We start from the raw sequence: 17,181 nt of genomic DNA, 5'->3' as shown, positions 1-17,181 counted from the left end.
TTCTTCATTTTTGTGCTGTTGTTATTGCTCTCTTCTCTCGTTATGGTTGTTTTTCTACTTTAAACTGATGATCGTTGCTTTTCTTTCACGTGGCTATCTCGCGGAACGTGTGCACGCGTACACTGCAAAATTTCCTCTTTCTTACGATATATATATAATATATTATATATATGGAATATATCGGGTTTTCGCGTGATTGCGCTACTTTTATTGGGTCAAGCCCTTTTAAACCACAACCTAACCTTTCTCCATAAACTACGGTAACATTTTACTTTTCCGCACACACCTAGTGTGTAAGGTAAAGTATTGGAATCGGTCGAAAAATTGACATCCTCAAAAAACATGTTTTCTGGGTGTTTTAGGAGCCAGGGAACACGAATCTAGCGTTTTTTCGATGTCCGAATGTATGTGCGTGGTACCCTGTACGCTGTACGCTGTACGCTGTACGCTGTACGCTGTACCCTGTACGCAAAAATTTGTTAACACGATAACTTTCAAACAAGAAAAGTAATTCAAAATCTGACTTCACAGGATGATTGGGGGTGCCGAGGAATAGAAACCATTAGATTTTGAGCGACTTTGGTTGACAGGGTAAAGTGTCATGTCTGGTGTGATGCCCATGTCCATCCATGGGAAAAATTCAATTTTTCTTCCAAAAGTGATATTTAATGTATTCTTAAACACTCAAAAATGTGTATTGGGGGGTTTTTGGGTACGAGAAAACCGAATATGATGTTAGTTTTGCGATACAATCAACTTTCGAAACACTTTTCATACAAAAAATTCAAAAAATTTGGATTTTTGTATGGAAGCCATGCCTGTATGATATCGTAATGAGCTGAAACTTTGCACAGGTTATTTTTATCACACATAAATACTATTCCGAGAGTTTGAAGACATTTCAACGAATATTAGGGGTACCTCCCGAACAATATTTTGGATTTTTCGCTCTAAAACGAAATTTTGTATGGGAAGTACCCTTAATATGCATTGAAATTTCTTCAAACTTTCAGAATGTTAACTTTTTGTGAAAAAAATAACCTCTGCAAATTTTCACATGATTACGATATCATATAGGCATGGCTCCGATACAAAAATTCCCATCTTTAGTAGTTTTTGTAAGAAAAGTGCTTCGAAAATTATTTTATCTAAAACTAATGTCAGATTTAGTTTTCTTTCATGTCGTGGATCACAGTGCGGAAAAGTTCATCTTACGGATGTAAGACATTTTATTTTTACTGCCTTTTTCGCTTCGAAGTTGCGACTTTTTTTTTTCTTCTCTCTATTCTTTTTGCAATGCAACCAACAATGTATTTTTCTTCATCTTCTTATATTTAATTCAACAAAAAAAATAACAGTGATCGACAATTTTATGGAAATTGATGGCAATTATTTAAATGAAAAATAAGAAAAAGACAGATATAGAGAGATATAGCAAGAGAATGAAGAATGTAATGCACACACAGTCCAATGGTTTTCAGAAGCACTTTTGCTAAATCATCTTTTACATATTTGCAATTCATCGGTTCTTCATCGTCTCTTCGATGGTTTTTGGTCGTCGTAAGAGATTTGAAAGAAAATAAAACAATTTAAAGCTGCTTCCAACATTATGTAATGATCATAATTTACCCAGCATGGTAATATTTGTGTATTCAATTTCTGCCTGCATCACACAATAGTGTTCTCTGCAACAACAAAAAAATCTATCTCATTTTTCACATCGCACAGATTGTTTTTTTATTCGCTGAACCTTTGGTTAAGTGGCAAATTAAAAATCGATCAATTAAAAACAGTTTTATTTAATTTGTAAATTATCAGCAATTGTCCAATTTTACGGCTATTTAATAGACTTAAATGATTCTCATTAGAATTTGTAATGTGCATACAATTTCAAATGAAAAAAACGTAAGGAAAATTGCGTAAAATATTTAATTAAATTAGATGTAATTTAAGTGAAACGGTCTGAAGCGGCCGTTGATGGATTTTGTTATAATCAATGATAAAACGGTATGCGTAGTAATTTTACACGGGTTGATGTACTATTTATCTTGGACTGTCCAGAGTTGTAAGCGAATATAAGCATGCGGTCATGCGTTTAGAAAACATTTGCGTGAAGATTGGTTGGCACCGTTTTTATATGCATTTGGTTTAGTTTTTGCGGTCCAATTAAATGAAAATAATGTGATAAAACCGTTTTCTTTGCTTATTTTCAACCGTTTTTTTTACATTTTCATTGGCAAATGAATTAATGGTGACTCTATCTTTTACCTAAAAATTAATGTTCCATTTTATTTGATTTTTATTTCGGAAGTAAGTAAAATCAAGGTGGATTTTTTCCTAAGGGGTAGACACATGGAATATTACTTGAGATATTCACCGAAATTGAAGGTATTCTTGGTATTCTCAGTTTTAGACGAAATGTCAATGTATTCAGCAATGTCTCACAATGTGTACTATATGAATATCATCTTCCAAATTTAAAAAAAAAAACATTTTCAATGCTATTAAGTGTATTATTTCAATTGGTTTAATAAATGCAAAAATAATTTTAATAAAAATAACAGAAAGAAAACAGAAAAAATTAAAATAAATTTCGAAATGGTGAATGTTAAAACGAAATGGAAAAAACTGGAAATCTTTATTACCGATATCAATTTGACATTAGGTAATCACGGTATTCACATTTTTGGTACAAATAATCTTTAAATAAGTTAGTATTTGTCGTATTTCAAAATAGATAGGTATTATGACAATTCATTGGAATTCATTCTCTATTGTGTCTACCCCCTAGGTTTTTTCCTAACAGGTTCAAGTTTCGTAGAATCACTGTTAAGAACCATCTGTTTAACTTTTTTATGCATTTTTTTGCCAACAAATTATATGAATCTTTTTCGAGAAATTACTTGATTTTTTACTATGATTTCGTATTGGAAAGCATCTGGAATTCATCTTAATTTGTCCTTCTTTTTTTTTTTGTATAATAAAAAAATGTAGAAAAATTTGACACGGTAGCCATCAATAAAAATTGAGTTGATGACACTAAAAATGCGTTTAAAAAATTTCAAATGAATAATTGACTGTTTTTATTGAGCTGCGCCAATTTTTTCTTCATTCGATTACCAATCAAGTTGTTTTATTATTCAATAAATTAAATGAAGATTAATAGTCAAATGCCTAATAAATTAAACGGAGGTTTTTTTTGTTTCGATTCGCAAATAGCACCGGTTAAGATATTATATAAAAAGCATCGTGGTAATAATTGATTGTTTCGGTCGACCCACCGGTGTGTTGGAATTGGGAAATGAAAATCGGTTTTTTTCTCATGTACTCGCTTTCTTCACCAAGATCTCTCTCTCTCTCTCTCTCTCTTTCTTTCTTGTCAATGGTGCGATACGCGCCGCTTTAAATTGACCCCAAAATCTGAGATGAAACGGGCGTAGCGGTCAGTAATTAACCGACAACTTTAACCAGCTAATTAAATTGCTTTATTCTACCAAGAAAATAAAATAAACACACATTAACTCATGTGCAACATTGAAAGAGCAACATATTAGTATGAATAATAATCATAAAAAGCGATTTCCCTTTGGGCTTTCTTACTATGTGTGTGTGTAACTCACGAAACACGCAATCAATTAATTCCATTGTTCTTTTTTTTCGTCCGGTAAATACGCAGCCAATTCCCGTTGGTGAACCTAAAAAATAAATCAAAAATTGTTTACCTTATGAATCGTTATGCATAATGTGGCTCATTAATGACTTATCACACCAGAATTAACGGTATTTTTCTCTCTTTTCGTTTCAATCTGTCTTTGTTGCTTTTTTATATTTATCTTTGTCTCATTTCTATCTGTGTCTCAAAAATGCATTAATCGTCATGCTCAACATAATCACCGCACAATTTCCATTTCAAAATATCCGATTTTGTTGTTTTTCAACAAATTCTAAGTTATCGTTGGACGTTTTTCTTTAATTTTTTTTATTACAATAACAATAATAAACATGAAAATTGCGTTTTAATGTCAGAAAAAGGTGCAATACGATGATAATTATGCATGTACACTGCGAATTTCAGTGTGTTGATTGTCGGTATCGTTTCAATGAGTGTGTGTGAGTGCTCGCACATGATTTAAAACAAGAGAAGCAAAATGAAACAGCTGAAAACAATTAAATATTAAAGTCGAAGTTAAAGTTAACTGTTATAAACCGACTCAAGTGGAAAAGTGGCAACAAAAACGTTAAAGCTGCGCACAAACATTCAACAATTTATGTGCGAATATTTGCTGCCTATTGAATAATACAATCGAACACACACATCCAATTTTCCTCCAATTTCTTCAATCACTTTTGATTACAAATGCGCGCAAATTCTTACTACATTTGCACTTATGTGCTGAATTTCCCTTACAAAATATTTCTGTCTCTCTCTCTCCCTCCCTCTGTTTATGAATGCGGTGTGCGCGCACACATGAATCGTGAGTATTACGCGCAAATCGCATATATTAAATGCGCCCGCGCCATATATTTTTAATATCATAGAATATGCGCTTGCACACTGATAAATTAATGGGATTACATGTGCGCCGAATCATCGATGCACTGCATTCATAAATTCATGCGATTTTACGTCGATGCAGAGCAGTTGTGCTTCTGATTCAGTTGTAATTATCTATTTGTAATTTTTGTGGTGTTCAGCTCAATTTGCCGGCTTTTCCTACACAATTTCATACAAATTTGCTTTTTTCTTCTTTCCACCAATCAATCAATTCGTCAAATTGAAAAGCATAACTTCGCAATCAAAGAAAGGAAAAAAAAAATAATGTGAAAATTTTGTCGACGCAAAACCCACACACACACACACACATAATAATAATCACTCATTGAATTAACGCATTTATCCAAAACATGCGAATGCAATTGCGCCGCACACTCATTACTCGCACATGCACACGAATCAAGACAAAAATTATTGCGGCAAAAAAAAACATTTGTGTCGAACACTATACACTATGCAATCGTTTGTTTTGTTTTTAAACAAAAAAAAAAAAACAATTGTTACCGTTTTCTTGTTGTCTGTCGATTGTGCAAATGAATCAACGCTTTTTTATTTGATTCTGTTCTAATTGTTCCATGTTCATTGTGATTTTTTCTATTTCAATCAGACCAAATCAATACGCCTACGAAATTCGAAGTGAATGTCTTATGATTTATATGCAATTGTTTTCCAAAAGTCACTTTGAACATTCATTTCTTTTCGTTCACCAAAATATGTGACGAAATCGATCATTTATTTTTCGTCAATTTTTTCATTCTTTGTTATTTTCAGCTCTGTTATGGTTATTAACAACAGAGCTAATCTTCAGCGATGACAAAGTGATAAAACAAAAACGAACAAAAAAAGGTTGACTTAAGCGATTGATCAGCTGAAATCTGCCTACGAGCATGTTTAACGCGATGGACACGAAGAAATATAAGTACCGTTATGACGAGCTAATAAATTGAAAGATGCTTACGCAGTCATCTTGGCTAAACTCGTTTTACAGTATCGTTTAATGGTCACTGTGCTGATGTGCTTGAATAATTTGTTTCTTCTTCTTACGTTTCTTTCGGAATCCAATTATCAGTAAAAACATTATTGATCCACAGTTTCGATAAACATCTATAGTATTAAAAATAAACCGTCGGCGTATGTAGTCTAAGCGATGAAGAATGTTACAAATGGACGCTCTGACGACATATCGAATAGAAATGTGGTTTTATCGAATTTCTTCAATTCAATCGGGTATTATGTCATTAACCAGCAAAAAAGTGTGTTACATATTCAAATGGAGCTTTAGCATCCAGATGGTTTAGAACGATAACGCTCACCGAAAAAAAAAATTCACAAATGGTATAGAGGAAAAAAATGGCAACATTTGTAGCAATACGTAACAAAGCACTGGGACTGTCATCTATAATTAAGTATTTAGACAGATTGAATGCATTGTTGTCGGTGGCACCCGGCCACTGTCGCCATCGTCATTGCCGCAAAATGCATTATCTCTTACATACAATGTATTGTTCCAGCAAGTGATTCCATGATATATGTGTGCGCGCATGCCATTTAAGATAGACATTAGAAACAGCATATTTTATCCATTCTTCCGTGCCGCTTATGATCGCTCACACAGCGCACATTTAACTTGATTATGACATTTTCATCATACGGTAATTTCACGGGCTCTATGTGCGCGACTGCCTTTTTTTCTCTTCATTTGTTTGGCGGAAGGCTGAACATTTTCAATTACACCCTGACTGTCTCTGTCTATCTATCTATCTCTCTCTTAATGTGATCATTTTATTCACTTTTTACCTTTGAATTCTTATTGTTTTGTAGTTTTTCATCCGCTCTTTTTGGCACAATGAATTTTATGTATTACAATGATTTATGTCTGTCTTTGCCGAAAAAAAATCAAGAGAGAATAGAAGCAAAAAAACAATGATAATAATTGAGGCACACGAATTTTATTCGGTCTAAATTCGTTGGTTGGTGTGAAATATTTTTATAAATGGTTTGTTTTTTTTTCTTCCTCTATCTCTTCAAAATGTGAATGTGTGCATTTTAATTTGCGCCTGAGTGAATGTGCGCATTTAATTCGTTTACAATTTCTTAAGTTTGCAATTTTTTAATTTACGATTTCATTTTGTTTTCAACCGCTTTTTTTTCTCGCCCATTTCAATTAAGTCATACGAAATATACAAAAAAAACCACCACAACAATTGGTAAATAAGAAAAAAAAAATAACGGGAAATAATCGCAACAAGTAAATTATGGTAAAAAATTTGCATAAATGTGGCCATAATGTTTGTCATCATCATTGTGTGTATTGAGCATTGTTTGGGTGTTAAAATATTAGTTCATTTTTCTGTCTTTTAATTAATATCGAATATCATTGTTACACTATTTGTGCACAAATATCCATTCTTAACGCCACATTGGCTCATGGTTTTTTAATTGTGTATGAGAACAAGACCTCCGTCACCTTGAACAGAATAATAAGAACACGAAATGGTTGGATTCACATTAATTATATTTTTTTTCTTTCGTTTCGTTCACAGACACATCAGATAAATCAGATCAATCGACGGCCGAATCATTTTGGCGGTCTCACATAACGACGCCGGGCGCCGATTTATCAGCAATAGATAATAACTTCTTTTCGGCAACACATGGTTTAGTTCAAACACATCCATCGCTGAGCGGTGGCATTTCACGGCCGGCTGGCATTCGAACTGGCACATCAATAAATCCATCGTTGGGTGCAACATTAGCGGCAGCTAATCCAAAATCGCCATATAGACATTTGGACTTTGCCAGCAGTGCAACGGCTGAATTACGTCGCAATCCAAATTTATCGGCACCAGATGAATGTGCACGCGCCTGTCGAGAGGGAGAACCACCTAGAATATGTTACTATCATTTTACACTTGAATATTATACGGTTTTGGGAGCGTAAGTTGAAAACTTCTTTAAGAAATGAATCGAATCGAAAAAATTTCGAAATCAAAATCGCCAATTTAAACAAAATATTTGAAATCAATGACAAATATGTGTTTATGTAAAAAAAATCTCAAAAAGAACTTAGCAAATTAGACCTTACTCTCATAGCCACTTAATTAAAATCAGCTGATTATAACAAGTTTATAAATTGCGGTGAGTTTTTCAAAGAAATTCGAAGTAGAAAGATCCTAGGGGAAAATGACTACTTATAAGTTCGACGAAAGCTATAGAATTGTACGAAAAACTTACAAAAAATTAGACGAACTTATGAAATCGCACGCTTCTTATGAGAATTTATACGAACTTACGCTTTGTCCATATACATTAACACACTGCTGTAAGTTCGATATGCGTCAAAATGTCGAAACAGTCGCACATGTAGTAGTCAAATGATACAACGCTGGTCAATTTTTTTAAATTACATTTCACGCTGCAAATAATTTATACAAAAGAGTAGAACGGATTTTAAAATAAAAATTACCTAGTAAATTGGATATCATCCTTAAAAGACCTGATTTTGATATTGAGGCATCGCTCTCAACACTCATAGACTCATAAGCAATAATACTTTGTGGATCTTTGAGATACATTACTGATTATTCACTATCAAAACCGACTCTTTCAAAAATGACGTCTAATTAGGCGAATTTATATTTCTTGGTATTTTTCCACCGAAAACTGTCTCGACATATTTATACAAATTATTTTCTATCTGATTCGACATGACTAACATTTAGCACCATTTCCAACATTCTGCGATTTTCAATTGACGTTGAAAAACTTACTAGTAATCTATAGGAACTTACGTAAAACTTAGACGAACTTACAAAAATGTATGTAGAACTCAAGAGTTCTTACGCGAACTTGTGAAACTAACAGATACTTATGAACTTACAACAATTCATTTTCCCCTAGGAAAGATCCAATGCGTCGATCTTGATAAACATATGTAGCACATAAATTATGTATTTCTGAGTTCAAAAGTAACCGCTTATTTCAAATTCGATTGAGAATTGAATGCGATATATTTTGTATGCGGTTTGTTGGTATATACCATATGGTATCTCTTTGCTTCTTGTTTCACACTTAAATTGCGGAAATCAAGTGTTGATGAAACAATACGCGTTGCTTTAATTAGGCAATAAATTCGATGCAATATCATGAATATTGTCCATTTGACTTTGAGATGAACTAAATACGTTTTTGAACAAAATTGCAATTTGAACAGCAACAAATTGCATCGTTTATAAATATCAAAAAAAAAAAAAAAAATGTAAAGAAAAATGGCCAAAACAAATAATGAATGATGCAAAAAATTGAGTGACAGCTGACCAATTCAATGTGGACCATTTGAAAAAGGAATAGCGGCAACAGCACCATCAAAAGCCGAAGATCGCGCAATAGAGCAAAAGCATTGAATCAAAACCAGCACACACTTTTATGCCATCAACTATGAATTATTTCTCAGATTGTTTTTGTAGTTGTTTCTTTGTTTTAACGAATGTAGCAAAGAGGAAAAAAATCGGTTTTTGTTTCAAATGATTAGACAATTAAGATATTTATGTATGTGCGCTGGTAGCTCATTTGAGCTATTGCACCAAAGCAATCTCTATGTGTGTGTTTTTTTTCTCTCTTTCTTCTTGTCTTAATGCTAGTGAAACGAAACATAAATCAAATAAGGAAAAGAGTGAGCACGAGCAAGAGAGAGATAAGAGAGAGAGAAAGAGAGAGAAAAAACACAAATCACACAACAGTCGGCATATACAAAACAAACGGTAAACATTTATTTGTTCAGTGGTTGGCCCTGAAGTAATGTTCGAGAGTTACGACATATCATCTCGTTTCTGTCATACTTTTTTTTTCGTAATTTTATCCGTTAATTACAACTAAAAACAACTAAAAGGTAACATGGTAGCCCAACAACACGCGTGTGTGATATTGAACCGATCGGGCACATCGTGATAAACGACAAGATAGGCAAGAGATGGAAAAATGTGCACGCATATGTGCGGAATATGTAATGTATATTTGGCAATGATATTGATTTCTAATTATTTCGTTTCAATTTTTTGTTTTTGTTTTTTCGTGTCGATCGTCTCACAAATTGTGCAATTAATTTATTATTTGCTTTTGGTATCTCCATTTTTTTCTCTCTCTCTCTCTCTTCAAATTTGATTTGATCGCAATGTAGAGCATGTCAAGTGTGCACACCAAATGCAACAAACACCGTATGGAGTCATTGCCAGTGTGTGCTTGCCGATGGCGTTGAACGTGGTATATTGACAGCAAATCGTATGATACCCGGACCAAGTATACAAGTTTGTGAAAATGATAAGGTTGTTGTTGATGTGGAAAATCATATGGAAGGCATGGAAGTAACAATCCATTGGCACGGCATTCATCAACGTGGATCACAATACTATGATGGTGTACCGTTTGTAACGCAATGTCCAATTCAACAAGGCAACACATTCAGGTAGGTGAACCTCTTCTGGATTGGTGATCATCAATTCATAGTACAGAAGGAGTCCGACGAAGTTCTTCTTTCATTTAAAAAAAAAATGCAAAGTTTAACTACCCATTTTCACCACAAATAGATATCAATTTACTGGCAATTCCGGAACACATTTCTGGCACGCACATACTGGTCTTCAAAAAATCGATGGTATCTATGGTAGTTTGATCGTACGTCAGCCACCGTCACGTGATCCAAATTCGCATTTATACGATTTTGATTTGACGACACACATTGTATTACTTAGTGATTGGTTGCATGAAGATGCTGCCGAACGTTATCCCGGCCGTTTGGCTGTCAACACCGGACAAGATCCCGAATCAATGCTAATCAATGGCCGTGGACAATTCCGTGATCCAAACACTGGCTTCATGACAAATACACCGCTCGAAATATTCACAATGACACCAGGTCGACGATATCGTTTCCGTTTAATTAATGCATTTGCGTCAGTTTGTCCAGCACAAATCACATTCGAAGGTCATGGTTTGACAATAATTGCAACTGACGGCGAGCCAGTGCATCCAGTTCAAGTGAATACTATTATCTCATTTTCGGGTAAGTTGTTTTTTTAGCCATTAAATTGCTTTGGTGTCATTTTTCTTGTTCGTATTCTTGCAAATCGTTTTCATTGAATCTGAGAGGAACTGAATTCAGACGAGAGAAGAAAAACCTTAGACCAGTTTTGCACGTAAAAGTACTAGCGAAAAGAATTGCTCCAATTATATAAGTTAATGCGTCATTACAACCACTTTCAATGCATGCAATTTGGACAAAACTTGCTACCGTTAATGTTACTGCTGTAGTCATGCCAAGGAAATAATTCATGCATTCATTTGGCACTCTTTTTTTCTCTATCCTTGCTGAGTGCATTAAATACGGTCTGGCACATAGTTTATGATTCTCTAATAGATCGTAGCGATCTAATTGTATATATATTTTTCAAGATATTGTCCAAATAAAAAAACTTATTGATTTCAACAAAATAATATATGAATAGAAAATGGGCACATGTTTTAATGCCCCTGAATGCAGTGCGCGCAATCAAAGGTAGAGAGTGTATGGTTTTTTTGGTTATTCCAACCTGACATGGTTGCTCGATCGATCCATATGAGGAAAGAATGCGTAAAAAAGCAACACAGCTAATTGGTTCAAATTAAATTTCATTGAGCATTTCAATATTTGTGAACGGCCCCGTAATTGCCTGTAAAATACATATAATTTTTTATATATATTTTGTATATACATAATAATTTATAATTTACACGGGTCTCAAACTGTGCACGCGCTCCGGAGATTTATGAAATGAATAAAATGGATTTGATTGAGACAAAACGAATTGTATGTATGAAGAAAGAGAGATTGATGTGGTGCGCTGGTAATATGGCTTAAACAATGCGTATGGTCAAGGTCGTTTACTGTGTGTGCACCGCCTAAATATGGCTTTCACAGATTAAAACAAGTACATACATGCCATAATATAAATTAAACTATTTTAAATTGCGTCTGTTATATTTTATTGCGTTCATTTGCTTATGCTCTTTTGTTCTCTCTTCCTCACTATCTCTCTCTCTATTTTCCTCTTTCTCTCCACCAAATCGTTCAGGTGAAAGATACGATTTCGTAATAAATGCTGATCAACCAGTTGGAGCTTATTGGATTCAAGCTCGTGGTTTGGGTGAATGTGGTATTCGACGTGTACAACAATTGGCCATCCTTCGTTATGCCCGTGGTCCATACCAACCAACAGCAGCTGCACCAACATACGATGTCGGTCTGCCACAAGGAGTCGTAAGTACAATTTTTTTCGCACTTTTTTCTGCTTCGCCATTCATTCATCCAGAATATCCGTTGAATGAAAACGAAATGCATAGAAAAATGGCAACTTTTTTTTCATTTTGAAAATGTGATCCTATCTTCATACACTATCATCTGAATAAAGTCTGATTCTTAAGATGTCACACACTGTGTCGCATCATTTATTTTGTACATAAAAAATACATGTAAATATAATGTAAATAGACGCGAATTAAGCAACATTCAAAAAAATTATGATCATTTCCATTCTCCGGAATAAGTGCATATACAATATAAATATATCACATCGATAATTTTAATAATGTGTTCAGGTCTCATTCTTTATATTTTTTCTTCAGTTTTTTATGTATATATTTCTTCATAAATACTCTTCTCTTTCTTTTGTATATATGTAAACTATACTTTTCTCACATTGACGGTTGTTTTTTATTAAGAGAAAACAAAATTCTATTCAATTTTGTCGGGATTTTTTATAAATCCAATTTGCATGTAAATCTATATATTTGTAAAATAGTTTTCATGTTTTAAATTCTCTTTTCGTACATAAAAATACGTTTGGTGACCAAAAAGAAATTCAAATTGTGCAAGTGTGTTTAGTGGCAAGCACACAGATATACATTTTTAGTTTTCAGAGACCCCGCATAAAAAGATATTGTATTGAGAAGATAAAGTCGAACCGTGAGTTATAAACTTCAGTTTTTCGTTTTTATGTCTTTATTTTACATAATTTTTGCGAATTAGTGTTTTTTTTTTTTAATCGAATGGCCTTTGAGATGAAAAAAAAACTTTGAAAACCCTAAATCGGCTAAGACTATTTAAAAAATACGTCGAATCACAATAGAATCAATATTATTTTACATTTTAATCATCGATTAAGAAATTTCTTAAAAAAAAAACATTTATTAAATTGAAAATATTTTTTTTTTGTTCACTCTTTTTTCTTTTGTTCTGTATCTTTTTTGAACGGTGAAAAAAAAACGATGCATTCACTTTCACCAATTATTAAACAAACAAAAAATTGCATCCACCCGTAATTCGATTTGCATCCGCACATGCCGAATATTTGAAATAAATGTAGGTTTTGAATCCATTGGATGCCCAATGTAACCAGCAGCGTGATGACGCTATATGCGTGTCACAATTGAAAAATGCCCAGCAAATCGATCGAGATATTTTGCAGCAAAAACCAGATGTTAAGATTTTCTTGCCATTCCGGTTCTATTTGTATCGTGTCGAAGAGCTCTTCCAACCCAATACATACAATCGATTCTTGGGTATACTTTTTGTTCTTTTTCTCTAAATTGAATAGGGTATGATATTAATGAGTTTTTTTAATTCATAAAACAGTTGCACCGACCGGAGACCATGTGATTTCGTTGATCGATGAGATTTCATATTTGTCACCGCCAGCGCCACTTCTAACACAATACGATGACATCAATCCGGAGCAATTTTGTAACGGTGACAATCGTCCGGCTAATTGTGGCAATAATTGCATGTGCACCCACAAAATTGATATACCGGTTAATGCAATCGTTGAAATTGTTTTAGTTGACGAAGGTATGAAATGATTTTATTCTTTTATTTTGTTTTCGATGCGATTAATGACATTTTTATTTTTGTTTTCAGTTCAACAACCAAATCTAAGTCATCCCTTCCATTTGCATGGTTACAGTTATAGTGTAATTGGTATCGGCCGATCGCCGGACACAAATGTAAAAAAGATCAATTTAAAACACGCACTCGATTTGGATCGTCGCGGTTTATTGCATCGACAATATAATTTACCACCATCAAAAGACACAATAGCTGTACCAAATAATGGATATGTTGTATTACGTTTTAGAGCTGATAATCCCGGTGAGATTTAATTTGCCGATCAATTCGATCTCTTTGATGAACTAACCCCGTATTTTTTCATATTTTTTTTTCATTTAGGGAGTTGGTTATTCCATTGCCATTTCCTCTACCACATTGTCATAGGAATGAATTTAATTTTGCAAGTCGGTACGCAAAGTGATTTACCGCCGATACCACCAAACTTTCCAACATGTGGTGATCACACACCACCAATACCTATCAATTAAACATAAAACACCTCAGAACACCATTTTACAAACGAAAAAAAAAACGAAACCGAACTTTTTTTGCCCCGTTTTACCAACTCTTTCAATTTCATTTCCCAAAATTATCGCTCTTTTGACATTCATAATATATATTCGCTCTTTCGATGTGTCAAAATGTGATTTACATGGCTATCACACACACATATATATATATATACACTTCATTTTAATTTTTCGTAGCATTTAAACAGCATTAGTGTAAATTTAATAACTACCCACATCAACGAACTAAACGAAAAAAAATTCGAATCAAACCAAATGCAATGAGACTCGAACACGACTCGGAATTTGCACGTACATAAAGAAAGGAGTTTGCTATTTAAATTCAACTATTCAATATCAGAGGCGATAAATCGCGCTCAACCATGTTTTTGCTCATTTTTTGGTGGTGGTTTTGTGTCGTTATAAACTCCAAAATTATTATTCTGCAAAAACTAATCGATATCTTTTTTTGTATACTACATCGGCACATTTGATGATAATGGGTAATTTGAAAGCATTCTACTCAATGTGGAAAATTTGCATGCATTTTGAATGATGAAAGGTTCGAAATAAATAAAGTCCAATGTAATTATTTCTAATAGATACCCTCCCCCTCCCTCAACATACTATAACTCCCCAACCATAACATGCTCACATACAGAACCTCTTTTTTTGTATAAATTAGACGCTAAGTTTATAAAAGCCAAGTTTTCGTTGCTTGTTTTTAACTTATATAATGAATTTCTTTCCTTTTTTTGTAGAGAAAATCTTTTTGCCAAATTATAATTTTATTTTATTTTTTTTTACACCATTGGCATGAACAAATAACTAATCAAATCAAACAAAAAATAACAATTTCATTCACATTAATCGAAATGGAATGACTCTTTTAAAAAAATTCACGATTTAATGCCAGAAAATTATACAAACTTTTTTGCGTTCACACATTTCGATTTAAATAATTAAAATACATTCGTGATTATCCCGATGTGACTTCGAAGAAATGCTATTTGCTCGAATTAAATGTGTTTTCTTCTTCTACATTCCCACTGTGAATCATATGATTTTTAATTGGGAATTCAAAAAATGAAATCTTCGAATAAATAGAAATCCAAATTAGCGACAAAAAAAATAGAGAAAAAAAATTGACGATAGACTGAAACTAAGCGCACATTCAGTGATTTTGTCACCAGATCCGTTCATCTAGCCTACACATTAGCCCTCCGAAAATCCCATTTTAAATGCAATTTATCATTCCATCAATTCTTGTCCAATTCACCGATTAATCGCAGAAAAAAATTGAATACTTCATGAATGCCCTAATTAAAATGACTTTCCCTTAAAAAAATCCAAGTTCCACAAATTTCGAAATGAAGTGAATACCAAACTAGAGCAAATTATATATTTTTTCGCAACTATTGAATTACTCATAATTTAATATTTTAATACAAAATGCAAATTTTTTTTAATCAATTTAATCTAGACTTATAATTATTTTATTATTATATTAATTAATAATTTAAATTGAAACAAAAAAAAATTATTATATGAATGATGCAAGAAAAAAAATGACGAAAAAAAATGTAAGAGATGAGACATTAATTTTAAATGATTTAATATATATAAATATGGTGCACATTAGGCAAAACAAATGAAAATTGATTAAGATTTATTGATGGCAAAAGGAATAAGTCTTCTATTGAATCCATTTCATTGGTAATGACCGCACATACACACATAAATACACAAACACACACACACACACACACCAACATTCGTTTGAAATTCAAAACTTTGAATGAAAGCGATACCAATTAAAAAAAGAAGAAATTTGTATGTCATAAGTGTAAATAATTTATTATTTTGTATATTGAAATATATATATATTATTTCCTGAGAAAAACAAAACAAAAAAACCATTACATACTCTATTCCAAACTTTTTTCAACAAAACAATCTCTTTTTGTAAATAGATTTTTTCCAGATTTTCAGTTTGAGGGGTAAATTCTTTTTCTTACTATTTTTCATCACTTTTTTTTATTATTGTAAATATTGTACAGTTTTCATTTCTATTGGAATATTCTTTACAAGATTTTTTTCTTCTTTCATTTCGAATAAGTAATTTTTCGTTTAAAATTTTCTATTTCAGTGATTTTTGGTGATGACAAAAATACATTTTTTTGCTGTAAATTTTTGAAAAAAATATTCATGGTATTTTTTGTTTTTCTTTTTTTTTTTAACAAATCACTGCATTGTGTTTAGGTATTGAATCCACTTGATGCGGTATGCGACCGAAAGCGTACGGATGCGGTGTGTGTGAGTAATTTGAAAAATGCCGGAAAAAATGATAAGGGTGTATTAGTCGAGCGTCCCGATGTCAAAATCTTTCTTCCATTCCGGTTCTTTTTCTATCGCGTTGATGAACTATTCCGGCCAAATACATACAATCGATTTTTGGTAGCGCCCGGCGGTGATCATTTAATTTCATTGATTGATGAAATTTCATATGTATCACCACCATCACCAATGCTATCCCAAATGTCGGACATTCCACCCGAACAATTTTGCAACGGTGATAACCGACCACCAGATTGTGGTTTAAATTGCATGTGTACTCATACCGTTGATATACCATTGAATGCAATCGTTGAAGTCGTTCTCGTTGACGAAGGTGAGAACATTTTTGATGATTTTTTTTTTTTTGTTAAGATGATTTTTTTTAAATATCTTTTTGTATATTTACAGTTCAACAGACGAATCTAAGCCATCCGTTTCATTTGCACGGGACATCATTCCATGTGGTATGTGTACAACGAAATTTCAAAATTTAATTTCACAAAACTCGCTCTGATCAAATTTCAAACTCTAAAACCCATTTTTATGGAGAATCGAATGCAAGTAAAATATGTAAATTGATTTCAGATTGGAATGGGCCGGTCACCAGATGCAAATATAAAAAAGATTAATTTAAAACATGCGCTCGAATGGGATCGAAAGGGTTTATTGCATCGGCAATTTGGAAAGCCACCGTTAAAAGATACCATAGCCGTACCAAACAACGGATACGTTGTTTTACGTTTTAGAGCTGACAATCCAGGTGAGTCTCTATAGCATTTATATTTAATCGGCTTGGTTCTTATTTAAATAGTTCGGTGTGGAGTCAACATTTCAAATATATTATGAAAAATAATTAAAAAAAA

At 32.9% G+C, this 17,181-nt stretch overlaps 1 protein-coding gene across 3 annotated transcripts in view; it reads left to right on the top strand.

The window, feature by feature from the left end:
- The window catches only part of LOC116346843 (laccase-2), a 58,917-nt gene that overhangs the window by 41,498 nt on the left and 238 nt on the right, over positions 1-17,181 (top strand). The window contains exons 2-9 of one of the 3 annotated variants that reach the window (XM_031777092.1): positions 7,099-7,492; positions 9,732-10,016; positions 10,138-10,613; positions 11,662-11,846; positions 12,952-13,130; positions 16,423-16,652; positions 16,727-16,782; positions 16,904-17,078. In XM_031777092.1, coding sequence (XP_031632952.1) covers positions 7,099-7,492; positions 9,732-10,016; positions 10,138-10,613; positions 11,662-11,846; positions 12,952-13,130; positions 16,423-16,652; positions 16,727-16,782; positions 16,904-17,078 — 1,980 coding nt within the window. Of the gene's footprint in view, positions 1-7,098; positions 7,493-9,731; positions 10,017-10,137; positions 10,614-11,661; positions 11,847-12,951; positions 13,148-13,220; positions 13,434-13,502; positions 13,734-13,811; positions 15,455-16,243; positions 16,653-16,726; positions 16,783-16,903; positions 17,079-17,181 lie in introns of those variants that run through there. The other 2 variants (XM_031777091.1, XM_031777090.1) reach the window with 2 other exon arrangements.

This window comes from Contarinia nasturtii, unplaced genomic scaffold, assembly GCF_009176525.2.
Source record: "Contarinia nasturtii isolate CC-2019 unplaced genomic scaffold, AAFC_CNas_1.1 Cnas_scaffold_1699, whole genome shotgun sequence".
NCBI lineage: Eukaryota > Metazoa > Arthropoda > Insecta > Diptera > Cecidomyiidae > Contarinia > Contarinia nasturtii.
Note: the sequence above shows the minus strand (reverse complement) of the source record. Positions and strands in the feature narration are given on the sequence as shown.